At 51.1% G+C, this 17,247-nt stretch overlaps 1 protein-coding gene across 1 annotated transcript; it reads right to left on the bottom strand.

The window, feature by feature from the left end:
• Positions 1-7,303: 7,303 nt before the first annotated feature.
• Positions 7,304-8,236, bottom strand: LOC306701618 (olfactory receptor 4B13-like; the record flags this gene model as incomplete). The annotated part of the gene is made up of 1 exon (XM_079166973.1): positions 7,304-8,236. The coding sequence occupies one exon, from the start codon at positions 8,234-8,236 to the stop codon at positions 7,304-7,306; it is 933 nt and encodes a 310-aa protein (XP_079023099.1).
• Between the last annotated feature and the right edge of the window lie 9,011 nt (positions 8,237-17,247).

The raw sequence follows: 17,247 nt of genomic DNA, 5'->3' as shown, positions 1-17,247 counted from the left end.
GGATCAAGTGAAACGCCGGGTATTGCAGGAAAAAGGCAAAATGAATGCGTCTTTACTATAATTTGTCCGGGCCTGGAGGTCGCTGCTCGGAGGCGAGCTGGAGTGAGCTGCGGCCCAGCGGGAACGGGAGTCTGACCTTTCCTCTGCCTCCTACGAGGGTTAGGGTGTTACAGCGGAAGAACGCAGCTTTAGCAGTAGATAGAGGAGGAGAACGTGGAAAGAAGAGAGAGGAAGTTAAGAAGGTCCTCTGGGAGTTTTGCCTTTTCTCCATTTACGCTCAGCCTCTCTGAGGCTCCGTCTGTCAGCAGCACTGAGGCCCACAGTCATGGGGGGGGGGGGTTAGCGTGCAGGCCTGGAGGTGAAGGGACAGAGGACGTCCAACGAAGAGGAAAGGATGCTGAGGAGGAGATCAGCAGCAGCATCAGGGGATAGGAGAGAAGGATTCAAGGAGAGCAGAGGTAACAGAAGAGGAAAGATCAGCGGGAGAGGGAGTGAAGATGACTACGGGTAGAGACCATGTGGGTAGGTGGAGGAAGTAAGGGAGGAGGAGAGGAGAGGGAGTAGGACATGAAGTAGTGCTCAGAGAGCTGGAGGGGAGTGACGGAGAGGTTGGCAGTAGAACAGTGTCTAGTGAAGATGAGATCCAGCTGGTTGCCTTGTGGGTAGGAGGAGAAGAGGAGTGGTAAAGGTCAAAGGAGGAGAGGAAGGAGAGGAGAGGTTCACTTATCAGTCTGGATGTTGAAGTCACTGAGCAGGATGAGTGCGGAGCCGTCGTCATGGAAGTGAGAGACTAATGTGTGGAGCTCCTCCAGGAACTCACCAAGAGGCCTGGTGGGCGACACACAACAGCACCGGAGAGCTGGACCGGATGATGAGCAGCCAGTTCCACCGCCTCACCGCACAGCTCTGTGAGAGAAAGAGTTCACGTCTCACAGAGCTGCTGGTGTGGTGGAGGTTCTGGTGTGATGGAGGTTCTGGTGTGGTGGAGGTTCTGGTGTGGTGGAGGTTCTGGTGTGGTGGAGGTTCTGGTGTGATCCAGGTCTCAGTTAGAGCAAGAAGGTTGAGGGAGAGCAAGGAAGCGTAGCCGAGATGAACTCAGCCCCCCCCCCCCCCTGCTCTCCATGAGCTGAGAGAGCAGGATAGATGAGGTCAGCGGGGTCACGGTGCCTGAAAGTGGCCCCATGTCTACGTGACCCCCGAGCAGAGGAGCAGACAGAGACAGGATCAAACACATGGTGGACACTAGAAACCCCTCGAGCTCACGCTGGAGAAGTCTAAGCTTGAGAAAGTCGCCCCGTTGCCTTCGTCGGCCCTATTCTTGGTTGGCCTGATGCTTCCAGCCTACAGAAGAGCTTCAGGACGGTAATCTACTGACGGCTCATTGTCTGCAATCAGCTGTTCACCTGCTGAGACTCCATCACACCTTCACACAGCTCTCACAGCTGTAAAGACAACTAGTAAACGCAAGAATAAGATACTTATTATGTTCCAAGTGAGTCAGAAGTTCAGTTGTTTCTCCAGAAGATGAAGACACACACACACACACACACACACACTGACGTAAGAACTGAAACTACACCGTCAACATCTCAAACCTCAAGAAGTGGTTCAATAATCAGATGTCAGTCCGTCTTCATGTCACGATTAGGCTTTGCCTCTGTGTTCTGTGTTTGTCTACCCTCCTCACTCTACCTGTCAGTCACTCCCTCAGCCTAATTCCCTTCACCTGCCGCTGATCAGTAATCAAGCACTTCCCCCTCATCAGCACAACTCTTCTCACCTGTTCTTCCCCCTACATAAACTCCTGCCCCTCAATCACTCCTTGCCAGGTTCTTGTATTGTCTACCCGCCCGTTCGGCTTGTCCTGTTCCCGGGTTTCCCGTCTGTCTTCCCTGTCCTGCTGGAATTTCCTCCCTCGTCTCTGTTCTGCTCTGTGGATCCCCTGCCGATTCCTATATGGTCTACATTTGGTTTGTTTTGTTCATTAAAATTACTCTCTTCATACTACTCTGCCTGGTCTGCGCTTGAGTCCTCCACCATGCCTCGTGACAGAAGAACCTGGCCAGAAGTGGACTCAGCAGACCACCATTGGGATGGTCGTCTCCCTGAGTGGGTTTTACCGTTTGTGGGAACCCGCCCTGCCTTTGGAGGGCCTCGGAGGGTCCAGAAGGCAGGCTGTGACTTGTGGGAGTCAGGGGACCAATGTTTCGAGCGCTTTTCCCCTGATTGGCATGAACAGTTTGCGGGAACCCGCCTGGTCTTGGGAGGGCCTCCGAGTCTTCAAAGGGCTAACCGTTACCTGGTGGACTGCCCTGTGAACCCTCGAGGGAAGCAGAGGAAGGGTCAGCAATTCCCCGTTCCCTTGGGGCCGCTGCCGTTGGACCCACTTCGGGAGATGTGCTGGGCCAGAGGAGGACCTGCAGGGCCGCTGAACCCCCAGCAGGCTAGCCTCGAGCTGGAATTAAGCCGCTCTGTTACCCCAAAGAAGAGGCAGAGGCAGCGAAGGGGTCAGTCTTCCATTCCCGCTGGGCCGCAGCGATCCCCCGTTCCCGCTGGGCCGCAGCGATCCCCTGATCCCGCTAGGCCACAGCTAACTCCAGCTCCCCGTGTCCTGTCGACGGTCCGACCGACTCCTGCTGTCGCCTCGGCAGCGCAGCCTCTCCCGGACCCAGCCGCCGACGTCTCGTCGCCGCAGCGGTTCCCGGCCGCCGCCGCCGCCTCAGCGCCACAGCCTCTCCTGGACCTGACCGCCGCCGCCTCGGCACCGCAGCCTATCCCGAACCCGGCCGCAGGCGCCTCAGCGACGCGGTCGCCGCCGATGAGGTGAGCCTATTCCTAGCAGGCTTTGCCATTTGGTTGAGCCTCGCCGCCTCAGAGCCGCAGCGACCTCCTGTGCCTGCCGCTGCCGCCTCCGTGCAGCAGCGACCTTCAGCTCCCGCCGCCGCCGAGGAGCAGCGACCTTCAGCTGCCGCCGTCTCCGAGGAGCAGCGATCACCAGCCCCCGAGCTCCAGCCGGAGCCCCAGTGTTCCCAGTCCGGCTCTCCTGAGCCCCAGTCTTCCCAGTCCGGCTCTCCTGAGCCCCAGTCTTCCCAGTCCGGCTCTCCTGAGCCCCAGTCTTCCCAGCCCGGCTCTCCTGAGCTCCAGTCTTCCCAGTCCGGCTCTCCTGAGCTCCAGTCTTCCCAGTCCGGCTCTCCTGAGCTCCAGTCTTCCCAGTCCGGCTCTCCTGAGCTCCAGTCTTCCCAGTCCGGCTCTCCTGAGCTCCAGTCTTCCCAGTCCGGCTCTCCTGAGCTCCAGTCTTCCCAGTCCGGCTCTCCTGAGCTCCAGTCTTCCCAGTCCGGCTCTCCTGAGCTCCAGTCTGGCTCTCCTGAGCTCCAGTCTTCCCAGTCCGGCTCTCCTGAGCCCCAGTCTTCCCAGTCTGGTTCCCCTGAGCCCCAGTGTTTCCAGTCCGGCTCTTCCGAGCTCCAGTCGGAGCCTCTGCCCGTCCAGTCCGGCTCCCCCGAGCCTCTGCCCGTCCAGTCCGGCTCCCCCGAGCCTCTGCCCGTCCAGTCCGGCTCCCCCGAGCCTCTGCCCGTCCAGTCCGGCTCCCCCGAGCCTCTGCCCGTCCAGTCCGGCTCCCCCGAGCCTCTGCCCGTCCAGTCCGGCTCCCCCGAGCCTCAGCCCGTCCAGTCCGGCTCCCCCGAGCCTCAGCCCGTCCAGTCCGGCTTCCCCGAGCCTGTCCAGCCCGGCCGTCCGCCGGAGCCCCCGCTTCGGAAGCAAGTCCTGCAGTCCGGCCGTCCGCCGGAGCCCCCGCTTCGGAAGCAAGTCCTGCAGTCCGGCCGTCCGCCGGAGCCCCCGCTTCGGAAGCAAGTCCTGCAGTCCGGCCGTCCGCCGGAGCCCCCGCTTCGGAAGCAAGTCCTGCAGTCCGGCCGTCCGCCGGAGCCCCCGCTTCGGAAGCAAGTCCTGCAGTCTGGTCGACCGCCCGAGATCCAGCCTCTAGAGTCCTGTCCCCCGTCTGATTTCCGGCCTCTAGAGCCCTGTCCCCCGTCTGATTTCCGGCCCCTAGAGCCCTGTTCCCCGTCTGATTTCCAGCCTGCAGAGCCCTATCCCCCATCTGATTTCCGGCCTCTAGAGCCCTGTCCCCCGTCTGATTTCCGGCCCCTAGAGCCCTGTCCCCCATCTGATTTCCGGCCTCTAGAGCCCTGTCCCCCGTCTGATTTCCAGCCTCTAGAGTCCTGTCCCCCGTCTGATTTCCGGCCTCTAGAGCCCTGTCCCCCGTCTGATTTCCGGCCTCTAGAGCCCTGTCCCCCGTCTGATTTCCGGCCTCTAGAGCCCTGTCCCCCGTCTGATTTCCGGCCTCTAGAGCCCTGTCCCCCGTCTGATTTCCGGCCTCTAGAGCCCTGTCCCCCGTCTGATTTCCGGCCTCTAGAGCCCTGTCCCCCGTCTGATTTCCGGCCTCTAGAGCCCTGTCCCCCGTCTGATTTCCGGCCTCTAGAGCCCTGTCCCCCGTCTGATTTCCGGCATCTAGAGCCCTGTCCCCCATCTGATTTCCGGCCTCTAGGGCCCTGTCCCTCCTCCGGGCCCCCTCCACCCACCCGGTTTTGGACTCTGACTCTCGGCCTCGGCGGAGTGCTAACCCTCCTCCGGGCCCCCACCGCCCTCCCTTGGGAGGCGTTTGTTTTTTTGTTTTGTTTTTTTTTGGACGTCTGGAATCCGTCCCTTGGGGGGGGGTACTGTCACGATTAGGCTTTGCCTCTGTGTTCTGTGTTTGTCTACCCTCCTCACTCTACCTGTCAGTCACTCCCTCAGCCTAATTCCCTTCACCTGCCGCTGATCAGTAATCAAGCACTTCCCCCTCATCAGCACAACTCTTCTCACCTGTTCTTCCCCCTACATAAACTCCTGCCCCTCAGTCACTCCTTGCCAGATCCTTGTATTGTCTACCCGCCCGTTCGGCTTGTCCTGTTCCCGGTTTTCCCGTCTGTCTTCCCTGTCCTGCTGGAATTTCCTCCCTCGTCTCTGTTCTGCTCTGTGGATCCCCTGCCGATTCCTATATGGTCTACATTTGGTTTGTTTTGTTCATTAAAATTACTCTCTTCATACTACTCTGCCTGGTCTGCGCTTGAGTCCTCCACCATGCCTCGTGACACTTCAATGTCTTCTTAAATACATTTACACTTCTGATCAACATCTGATCCACTGAAGACGCGGAGTGATTTGGTGTGAATGTAGGTTTGTAATTATTGCTTTAAAACCTCTTCAACTCTGCGATCTCCTTCCGTTCCGTTCTTACGGCTTGCTTACGAAAATTACGTCACAAAACATGGAAAAAAAAAAAATGCATAGAAACCTCGTTTTTGCGAAGAAAGCTTCGGTTTCCTTTAATTCCTCACGGATTATTCACAGAAGGAGCCCAAACACACGCTGTCCAAAGTCACCGTGACCGCTGCAAGTCGGGTCTTGCAGCATTTCGACGGCGAAAGACAGAATACAGACCCGACTTTACTAGTGAATGTGCTAGCGGATGCTACCATGGAGCTAGCGGATGCTACCATGGAGCTAGCAGCTGGAGAAGACGCTGGTACTCATAGAACAAACCGAGTAATTATTGATATAAGCCGTCAGCCAACACGGTCATTATTTTTCACTTTTCATGTGCGGCTCTTTTCTGATGCTTCATTATGGTGTGTCTGTGTCTAAAAATGACCTTGGCGATCATAATGACGCCGGTTTTCAACACTGCACTATGTTAGCATCTGGCTCAGCGTTGTGTGTTCACTGACAGTAAAGTATTGAAGCCAGGAGACCGAGCTGTCTTCACCTGCCCTGAAAACGTGGATTTGCTCCGTTTTTGTTTGACTGCATTTCATGAGTAACAGCTAGCGATACGTTTAGGCGTGTCAAGCCCTTCGTCTAGAGGAGACTTCAGGCTTTCTAACGATGTATTGCATGTGCACACTGAGCTGTGCTGGAGGAGTGAACAGTCTCGTGTAACGGAGCTGCCCGCATACTCGGCCGTGCGCTCGGTCGTGGCTATTACGCACAGCAAGTCTGCTACTTACAGACCACGTCTTCCACCACATATACTTAGTTTCTGCTATTTGCAATCGCTACAAATAAAAGGGAAATAATACAATATCAAAATGTGAAGGAAAAAACACCTTTAGTGTGTCAGAATATCATTTGGTATCATGTGTCCATTTGGATCTCCAAATGTCCTTTAGAGCTCCTGGATGTCTTCATGGAGGAACACTGTAGAACGGTCATACATCAATCTTCTTCACATGTGAGGCCGGTGTTCACTGATCGTGTAGTTACAGCTCGATGCTGCCCTCTACCGGTACAGATTCAGCCAAAGGCAGTTATTTATACTGAAAGATACCTTTTTATTTTAGGCGGACACAAATCTTAATTTTTACTGACTTCTAAGGCCCACTGCTCTGTGTCTGTGTGAGCTACAGGTCTACAGACACGTTCACGAGGAACCTTAGGGGTTCTCTTTAAGACAGACCTCATTGATGCGTTTAGTCAGAGTGGTTCAGAAGACACAGGTTTGTCACTTTAGGCGTTGTTGCTCCAAAATGGGGGGGAGTGGAAGAGGTTAAAGAATGTTAGCATGCTAACACGCTAAACTAAAATGGTTAACGTGGTGGACATCAACATTATGAGCATCATCACGTGTTAGCATGCTGATGCTAACGTTAGCTCAAGTATAGCCTCACTGAGGAGCATGTGCATGTGATGCGTTACCTTCTGGTTATTCTAACACAAATGTGTTTACATATCGTGTCATATGTTGGATGTAGTTCATCTTTATATTCAGGTTGTAGTGTTGCTGCTGGTAATAAATAGTAATGAATGAACATCAAACTATGTAACGATTCATTTCATTTGGTTTATAAACACATAAATTAGTAGAAATGACTGATGGTACTCAGCTTATGAGCCACCTTTAGTTTAACAGAATTTAACAGAAGTTTCAATTTTGAACGCCACCCAACTTTGGAAAAATAGGGAAAACTTCAAAATGTGATATGAATGAATTATTTGTGTATCTCAGGGTTGCTGCGGAGTTCTTGTACTGAACTCACACGACAGAAAGAGGTGACGACAGAAAAGGTGTCGGCTGAAGTTGCTGATTAAGCTTCTCACACGTTCTAACAACAGGAACACACGAGCTGCTCCAGCACTACAGGGATTCATCTGGTGTACTTTGTTTAGGAACTTAAAGAGTCTGTGAAAGATTCAAATCAACTTTATTTACACGTTTCATGTGACGTCAGCAGGACACATCACAGTGAAGCGCTAACATGATTCAGCAGCTGTTCTACATTCTTTTACCAAAAGCAAGACTGTTGCATATGATGCGTATTTTGGACACGTTCAGTCCGTACATTAAAGGGTTGAAGAGCGGCTGACACGTCAGCCAGTATAACGATAAAAACACTCTCAACATGTTGGGAACACCGGTCATATCAAACCTGCCCTGTGATATTTCAAAGAAAGCTCCAAAGGAGAAGTTGAGCAGAGAAGCGAGGTGAGGTGTGCAGGTGCTGACAGCTTTCTGTCGGGTCTGTTTAGAACCAGAGAAACACACTCTGAGGATCCTCACGTAAGAGAAAAGGATTAAAGTTATCAGAGCAAATATCACTGTGAACATGTAAACGAGTCCGTAGACGTTATTGAGCGTCGTGTCATAACAGGCCAGCTTCACTACAGAGTAGTTGTCACAGTAGACTTTTTGAACTGTGTTCCCACACAGCTGTAAAGATGCACTCAATGACATCATGACAACAGTCGCAAGTACGCTGTACAACCACACGAACACAGTCAGGAGCACGACCTGGCTGGAAGTCATATGTTTGTTATAATGTAGAGGACAACAGATAGCAAGATATCGGTCATAAGACATGACTCCTAAGGTAAAGAACTCAACACTCCCATAATAGTGAACAAAGAAGATCTGCAGGAAACACAGTGGAGCAGAAACAGTGTGACTGTCAGAGAGGATCTGAACCAGAAGGAATGGAAACAAGCCTGAACTACCAACCAGTTCATTTACAAACAGGCTGCAGAGAAAAAGGTACATAGGTTCATGTAAGCTCCTGTTCATACAGATCACCACAACCAGCAGGAGGTTGGAACCAACAATTAACACGTATAAAGACATAACAATCATGAAACACAAGTATTTAAACAGCCCGGTGTCAAAGTAGGCACTAAGTGTGAAATAAGGAACGTTTGTAGAGTTCATCATCATGAATCCTTTTGCCTCGTAAAGCGGTCGTAACACTGTTCAAAGGACAAACTAATGCCAATAAATGTTACATTTTGTTTTTGTAAAACTTAATGTGCAGCTAAAATATTAAACACTAATGTATTCAGCCGACAGAAAGTAAAGACATTCATTATCAAGACAACAACTGAAGCAATTTCCCCAAATTCTGTTATTTAAAATCGATCCAGCACTAACGTGACAGAGTCGTCCTAACGTTCACCTGCTGCTCTGCTGCAGTCAGACTGAAGCTCTGTCTCTACTGCTTTATAGTCAGAGACGCCCACAGCGCAGGCTGAGCTCATCCCTCTGATGACGGCAGAACGGTTACTTTAATCCAGCAAACATTAAGAGAAAGAAACGGGCAAAGATGCCCTCATCACCCTGCCGCTACAAAGAGGTGATGAGATCATTCAGCACACCGCCGACAAAGAGAGAGAGACGGAGACGAGACAGAACGGTACAAACCGAACCTCAACAAAGAAGACGAGCACAGAGACAGAAATAGAAGAATATGAGTTCAACATGCTGTCATCCAACTAGAACCAACATGCTGATGGAACACAGACTTCATAGACCTTCATACACTGAAGACATACAACACACAGCACAGCTGAACAGCAGCACGGCTACGAGAGATACAAGGGTTCAGTGCCTTGCTCAAGGACACGGCAACATGGACCAGCGGCCGCAGGGACGGGGAACCGATCGCCCCGAGGCAGCAGAGCCACGTGGTCGGGCGGGGGTGTAGGACTAGACCATGGCCTGGAGACAGGAAGGAGCTGTTCACTGCCCTGTAGGCTAGCACCAGAGTCTGAACCTGTAGACTAGCACCAGAGTCTGAACCTGTAGACTAGCACCAGAGTCTGAACCTGTAGACTAGCACCAGAGCCTGAACCTGTAGACTAGCACCAGAGTCTGAACCTGTAGACTAGCACCAGAGTCTGAACCTGTAGACTAGCACCAGAGTCTGAACCTGTAGGCTAGCACCAGAGTCTGAACCTGTAGACTAGCACCAGAGTCTGAACCTGTAGACTAGCACCAGAGTCTGAACCTGTAGACTAGCACCAGAGCCTGAACCTGTAGACTAGCACCAGAGTCTGAACCTGTAGGCTAGCACCAGAGTCTGAACCTGTAGACTAGCACCAGAGTCTGAACCTGTAGACTAGCACCAGAGCCTGAACCTGTAGACTAGCACCAGAGTCTGAACCTGTAGACTAGCACCAGAGTCTGAACCTGTAGGCTAGCACCAGAGTCTGAACCTGTAGGCTAGCACCAGAGTCTGAACCTGTAGACTAGCACCAGAGTCTGAACCTGTAGACTAGCACCAGAGTCTGAACCTGTAGACTAGCACCAGAGTCTGAACCTGTAGACTAGCACCAGAGTCTGAACCTGTAGACTAGCACCAGAGTCTGAACCTGTAGACTAGCACCAGAGTCTGAACCTGTAGACTAGCACCAGAGTGAACCTGTAGACTAGCACCAGAGTCTGAACCTGTAGACTAGCACCAGAGTCTGAACCTGTAGACTAGCACCAGAGTGAACCTGTAGGCTAGCACCAGAGCCTGAACCTGTAGACTAGCACCAGAGTCTGAACCTGTAGACTAGCACCAGAGTCTGAACCTGTAGACTAGCACCAGAGTGAACCTGTAGACTAGCACCAGAGCCTGAACCTGTAGGCTAGCACCAGAGCCTGAACCTGTAGACTAGCACCAGAGTCTGAACCTGTAGGCTAGCACCAGAGCCTGAACCTGTAGGCTAGCACCAGAGCCTGAACCTGTAGGCTAGCACCAGAGCCTGAACCTGTAGACTAGCACCAGAGTCTGAACCTGTAGGCTAGCACCAGAGTCTGAACCTGTAGACTAGCACCAGAGTCTGAACCTGTAGGCTAGCACCAGAGTCTGAACCTGTAGGCTAGCACCAGAGTCTGAACCTGTAGATTAGCACCAGAGTCTGAACCTGTAGGCTAGCACCAGAGTCTGAACCTGTAGACTAGCACCAGAGTCTGAACCTGTAGACTAGCACCAGAGCTCTCGGGCCCGATCGAGCCCCATTTGGGGTTCGCTCGGTTCAGAGCGAATGTGTTTAGTGTCGTAGAATGGACTTTTCATAAATAAATATTATTGATGCTACACACATGCTATATACCAAATTAACAAAGAAATTCTGAGCAACTTAATCATGTTAACCATTTTACACACTGCAAACACAATTATACACCATTATACTAACTAAGAAGATTTTCCACAATATCACGTATTTTTGGCCATGAGTCGGCGAGCTTCGCACTTCGGAGAAGGCTACGAACAAAGAGCTAACAACTAGCGTGGCCGACCAATACGTCGAAGAGCAAGAGAATTCGACCACGAATCCAGAGATATCTTCAGAATTTCTCTCCGTGTAAACATTACAGAGATACAAGCCAACAAGCACCACAACACCAAGCCACTCAACAGCAGAACAACCGTGAAAGCTCCTTACTTTGAGATGAATCATGAAGAAAAAGGTCCAACAATCCGTTCCCGGCTAAGCTACAGTGTTGCTATGTATATCCGGTGTTTTTTTAACTCTTTCCTGGTGAAAGGGGGGTCAGACAAGCCCGGGGGAGCAGGAAGGCGAATTTTGGATTTTTACTGGCTCACCATTCTGTCAATCAACACCAGCTGATGTCCAGTGTCTCCCTGAGACTCTGACGGTTCATAGTCTGAATCTGACCAATCACAGGCCCAGAAAGCACCACTCACACACATGAAGACTGTCAGACGAGGATGGATCCATGTTTACAGGCTCTGAGGACCCTGGCTCTCAAATTGATGCCAAACTGCTGGATTTGGATGTTTGATCGATATTATTGATAAAACAAGTGAAATATATAGTTATATAGTATATAAAAGTACAATGGAACAGCTGGTTCCAAAATGATGACCTCATCTGAATTCTCTACTGAATTAGAACTGTTTTATTCTTTACTTTATCAAAGTAGAAATGTGCAGAGAGACTCCTGACCTGTTGTGCTGTGATTTGGGAGAGTTTTTAGGCTAGTTATTAACAATAAAAGTGCCTTTTTTTCAGGCGAACCTGAACATTTTCAATTTGAGCTGTGTGCCATGTTCATTCACTATTAACCAGTAACATTTACACAATATGTACCCATCTGAACACATCTCACAAGTGTATTCAAATAGACCTTGTAGTTAGAGATCTACACTCTCTTGAGTATGGGTATGACATTTTCGAGCAGAGGCCTAAAAACAGGCCTAGGGTTTAGGAGGGGATGCGAGCTCTTACAGGGAGCCAGTGGAGAGAACGGAGAACTTGGGGCGATCGAACACCAGACGAGCTGCAGCTTTCTGGACGAGCTCCAGAGGTCTGATGGCCGACGCCGGGGCTCCGGAGAGTAGAGAGCTGCAGTAGTCCAGGAGGGAGATGACCAGAGCCTGGATGAGCATCTGCTCCGTCTCCTCAGTGAGGAAGAGGAGAATCCTCCTGATGTTGTAGAGCAGGAATCTACAGGAGCGTGTAACCGATGAGATGTTTGCTGAGAACGACAGTTAGTCATCCAGGGTCCTCGCAGTCAGAGTTGGCGTCACCGCGGTGTATAATAGGTCCGAATGGAGCACAGGTTTATGTACTGGCACATGAAAAACAGACATGCCCATCCCCAACACAGGTATAAAGGAACCCCCGTCAGTTTCCACAGAAAAAGGCAGATGTTGCACCCTTAAAATGAACTGTCCAACAACACGTCCATCTTCGTTTTGCAACTTTTATTTACTAACCCCACGGTGAAGCACATGTTGTCTTCAGCCTGCATACCTCACGTACAGCGCTCTCTGCTAACGGGTCAGTACAACAAGGTTCTTCCCTTTACAGTTAGCAAGCATAGCTGTCACGATGAGGCTCTGCCTCTGTGTTCTGAGTCTTTGTGTAGCTCCACACCCTCCTCACTCCCTCAGTCTAACGCCCTTCACCTGCCTGATCATTAATCGAGCACTTCCCCCTCATCAGCACAGCTCCCCTCACCTGTTCAAACCTCTTCATGAACTCCTGCCCCTCAGTCACTCACTGCCAGATCATTGCTTCATGTCTACCCGCCCGGTTTGCTCGTCCTGTTCCCGGTTTTCCCGTCTGCCTGCCCCGTCTCGTTCCTGCTGGATTTCCCCCTCGTCTCTTGTCTTGTCCGTGGATCCCCTGTTGTGTCCTGTGAGTTTCCTGTATTGGCTTCATTGCATTAAATATCTGTTGCACGCTACTCTGTCTGGTCTGTGCTTGAGTCCTCCACCGTGCCCCGTGACAGAATGATCTGGCCAGAAATGGACTCAGCAGGCCACCGTTTGGAGTGTCGTCTCGCTGAGTGGTATGAACAGTTTATGGGAACCCGCCTGGCCTTTAGAGGGCCTCGGAGTGTCCAGAAGGCAAACCGTGACCTGATGGACTGTCCTGTCAACCCACCTCATCAACACATCTCTTGTCTCAGGATGCTTTCCCACGGCTTTCCAGACTGCCAGAGTCACCCCCCTTCTGAAGAAACCATCACTTGACCCCTCTGATGTCAAGAACTTCAGACCGGTTTCTCTTCTACCCTTTCTATCCAAAACACTTGAACGTGCTGTTTTTAACCAACTGTCTTCCTATCTCCATCAGAACAGCCTCCTGGACCCTCACCAGTCCGGGTTCAAGGTGGGTCACTCGACTGAGACAGCCCTCCTTGCAGGTTCAGACTCTGGTGCTAGTCTACAGGTTCAGACTCTGGTGCTAGTCTACAGGTTCAGACTCTGGTGCTAGTCTACAGGTTCAGACTCTGGTGCTAGTCTACAGGTTCAGACTCTGGTGCTAGCCTACAGGTTCAGACTCTGGTGCTAGTCTACAGGTTCAGACTCTGGTGCTAGCCTACAGGTTCAGACTCTGGTGCTAGTCTACAGGTTCAGACTCTGGTGCTAGCCTACAGGTTCAGACTCTGGTGCTAGCCTACAGGTTCAGACTCTGGTGCTAGTCTACAGGTTCAGACTCTGGTGCTAGCCTACAGGTTCAGACTCTGGTGCTAGTCTACAGGTTCAGACTCTGGTGCTAGCCTACAGGGCAGTGAAAGGAACAGCTCCTTCCTGTCTCCAGGCCATGGTCTAGCCCTACACCCCCCTGACCACTCCGCTCTGCTGCCTCGGGGCGATCGGTTCCCCGTCGCTCAGAGGTCCCTGTGGCCGATGGACCCGGTCTCTGTTCTCTGTCCTGGCCCCACGATGGTGGAATGAACTCCCCACTGACGTCAGGACAGCAGAGTCGCTGCCCATCTTCCATCAGGCTGAAGACTCACCTCTTCATGAAGCTCTACCCTGAGCCTTCCTCTCAGCACTGGTTGTGTTCATGCTAGTGTGTTTCTGTACGTTTGCTCTGGTTTCTGCTCTGAGATGTTTAAAGGAGATGAACTCATGACTTCTGGTGACGAGTAGTTCTCTTGAATACTATGTTGAACACACTGATTGTAAGTCTCTTTGGATAACATCGTCTGCTCAATGACTGTGATGTGATGTGTAAATGTGATCTCTTCTCAAACCGACAGAAGGTAGTGTCTGATGTCTGATGTTCATCACCATGAACCGTATCACATGTTTTGTTTATTGCTGGAGAGCCTATGGTTTATGACAGAATACATTCATTAACAATCAGAATAATCCAGTGGAAGAGTCCTATTCTCTGTTCGTGGAGGGAACCAGTGATGCTAACTTCCTGTTGGACTACAGAAGCCCCGAGGCGCTCTGAAGCCAGTAAAGGCACTGATGAGGAAGAGGAGAATATAACCACTCTGCTCGTTGATTATTTCCAATTCCTACTTTGACATTCTTTCTAGCTTTGTAAGGTTACTGTGAGTGGAACTTCTTGTGGATGTTTCAAATTAAAGGTCTACCAGGAACCAGGGGAATTGTTCCCTGGAAGACTTTAAAGTAAGACTTTGGGAGTTTTGAGTTTCATTAATGGTAAAAATGGAAGCAAATAGAAATGATTACTGAATAAAAACACAGCTGTCCTTTTGCTACATTTACAGTTGTGTCCTTGTTAGATCGACGGGGAAGAAGTGAATCATTGAACTGGTTCATTTCTAGTTGTGGCCTCCAGGAGAATAAACTCCAGACCAGATGTTCCTCCAAGTGAGTGTGTGGTTCTGAAACAAATATACATGAAATACTTAGTAAAACCTCGATATAATGTAACAGGTTGTTATACCACACACGTTTTAAAGTTTGACAGCAACGATGTGATTGGCTTAAGGAAACTGTGCAGAATGTGGTTGGCTACTTAAAAGTGCACGCCCCCAATCAGGACAAGGAGAGAGAGATTATGAGTGAGTGAACTTCCCACGAGGACACACAGGGACAGAACACAAGCAGCGATGAACATGTTTGGGACTCCGACGGTCGCCCCTTAATTAACAAACAACCAACGACCGACGAGTGGCGAAGTCCATCAGTGCGCAATGACACGACGTAAACATTATGACGTTCAACTAACACCGAACTTTACGTTGACTTGCTGGTTGTTTGCACGCACACAGTCTTCAAAGTGAAACAAAGCAAAGCAAAGCCTTTTCACCAACTCGATGCCGGTCGTCTCCGTCCGCGAGCAGATGGGCGTAGTGCGGTTTCTGCTCGGCTGCTTCTCTGAAACCCGTCTATGGTCGTCACGATCCTCACTGCTCCGGAGATTAGAAACACGGAGCAGCGGCCTTTTTAAACCATGACGTAGACGCGTTTGCTTCCTGGTTGTTTGTGATCAGTCATGACGAGTCCGTCTCTGACTCACAGGAGGAAACTATCAGCCTTGATACCGATCGACCAGCAGGTTCAACATGGATAACGGAGCCTTGTCTTTACTAGCAGCTGTTCAGTTCGAGTCTACATGTTATATTTCTACTACTGCCGACTAGAGCAGGAAACAGCTGTTAGTGAGCGGTTAGAGAGCGGTTAGTGAGCGGTTAGTGAGCGGTTAGTGAGCGGTTAGTGAGCGGTTAGAGAGCTGTTAGTGAGCGGTTAGTGAGCGGTTAGTGAGCGGTTAGAGAGCTGTTAGAGAGCGGTTAGAGAGCGGTTAGTGAGCGGTTAGTGAGCGGTTAGTGAGCGGTTAGAGAGCTGTTAGTGAGCGGTTAGTGAGCGGTTAGTGAGCGGTTAGAGAGCGGTTAGAGAGCGGTTAGTGAGCGGTTAGTGAGCGGTTAGTGAGCGGTTAGAGAGCGGTTAGAGAGCGGTTAGAGAGCGGTTAGAGAGCGGTTAGTGAGCGGTTAGAGAGCGGTTAGTGAGCGGTTAGTGAGCGGTTAGAGAGCGGTTAGAGAGCGGTTAGAGAGCGGTTAGAGAGCGGTTAGTGAGCGGTTAGTGAGCGGTTAGTGAGCGGTTAGAGAGCGGTTAGAGAGCGGTTAGAGAGCGGTTAGTGAGCGGTTAGTGAGCGGTTAGAGAGCGGTTAGTGAGCGGTTAGAGAGCGGTTAGTGAGCGGTTAGTGAGCGGTTAGTGAGCGGTTAGTGAGCGGTTAGAGAGCGGTTAGAGAGCGGTTAGTGAGCGGTTAGTGAGCGGTTAGTGAGCGGTTAGAGAGCGGTTAGAGAGCGGTTAGAGAGCGGTTAGAGAGCGGTTAGTGAGCGGTTAGTGAGCGGTTAGTGAGCGGTTAGTGAGCGGTTAGAGAGCGGTTAGAGAGCGGTTAGAGAGCGGTTAGTGAGCGGTTAGTGAGCGGTTAGAGAGCGGTTAGTGAGCGGTGTGTCCAGCGGCGGTATCGAACCTACGGCGCGGATGTTTGAAGGTCTGAGGAGGACTTTCTTTTTCTGATTCATGTTTATTTTGTTCTGAACAACTATGGAGAAGTCAGTCAAACATGTCATCAGCTCTCAGCTGATGACATGTTTGAAATATAATCCAAACATTTCATCAGCTGAGAGCTGATGAGATGTTGTGTTGCCTTCAGGACCCCAGAGGAAAAACCCACAGATGGATATCAGAGCTTTAAAAACAGCTACATAATGTTCTAATTCAGAGGAGGAGGAGGGCTGATATCAGTCCCAATGCATGCTGGGACATTAACGCAGGTCTAACTGTGAGTGTGTTGTGTTTCCTCATGAACAGCTCTGAGTCTTTGGCGTCCGTCACCTTCACCGTCTACGGCTCTCTGGGTCTGAATAACGCCGCTCTGCTCATTTGCATATCCGTCCTTTACGTTTCAGGGCTGTGCATCAACCTCTTCCTCCTGCTGGTTGTTTGCATGGAGTCCGGGCTCCGCAGGCCGATGTACGTCCTGCTGGTGAACCTGTGTCTGAGCGGAGTGATGGGCAGTTCATCCGTGTGTCCTCACATCATCACACACCTGTTAGCCGACAGGGAGGCCACTCTCTCCGGATGTCTGACTCAGGTGTTTTTCATCAACGTGTACAGCGGCTGTATCTTCTGTATCTTAGCTCTGATGGCGTACGACCGCTACGTCTCCATCTGTAAACCCCTGCTGTACCACTCCCTCATGACTCCGGCTAAAGTGCGGCTGATGCTGCTGCTGCTGTACTCCGGCCTGGGCTCCTCCTCGGCCGTCCAGGTGCTTCTGACCTCCAGACTCCGGCTGTGCAGACACAGCGTGGATAAACTGGTCTGTGACAGTTTGGTGGTGGCGAACCTTTCCTGTACAAACACGCCTCTGATCAATGTGTTCGGTCTGTGCTGCGCCGTCTGTTGGGTCCTGTTCCCCTGTCTCCTGGTCATCGTGTCCTACGTTCACATTTTCTCGGTGGTCCTACGAAGCTCGAGGGCGTCTCAGAGGAAAGGGCTGCAGACGCTCACCCCTCACTTACTGACCTTCATTAACTTCTCCGTGGCCTCTTTCTTTGGGGTCATTTATAACCGCCTGAGTCACCGAGTTCCTGAAGCTGTGAACGTTTTCACAGCTATTAATTTCTTCATCCTCCCTCCTCTGCTGCATCCCATCATTTATGGTGTCAAAATGCAAGAGATTCGGCAAAGTGTAAAGAAAATGATGAGAAGGAAA

Source organism: Pholis gunnellus (genome assembly GCF_910591455.1).
Source record: "Pholis gunnellus genome assembly, chromosome: 9".
Lineage (NCBI taxonomy): Eukaryota > Metazoa > Chordata > Actinopteri > Perciformes > Pholidae > Pholis > Pholis gunnellus.
This window is presented reverse-complemented; position numbering and strand designations above follow the sequence as displayed.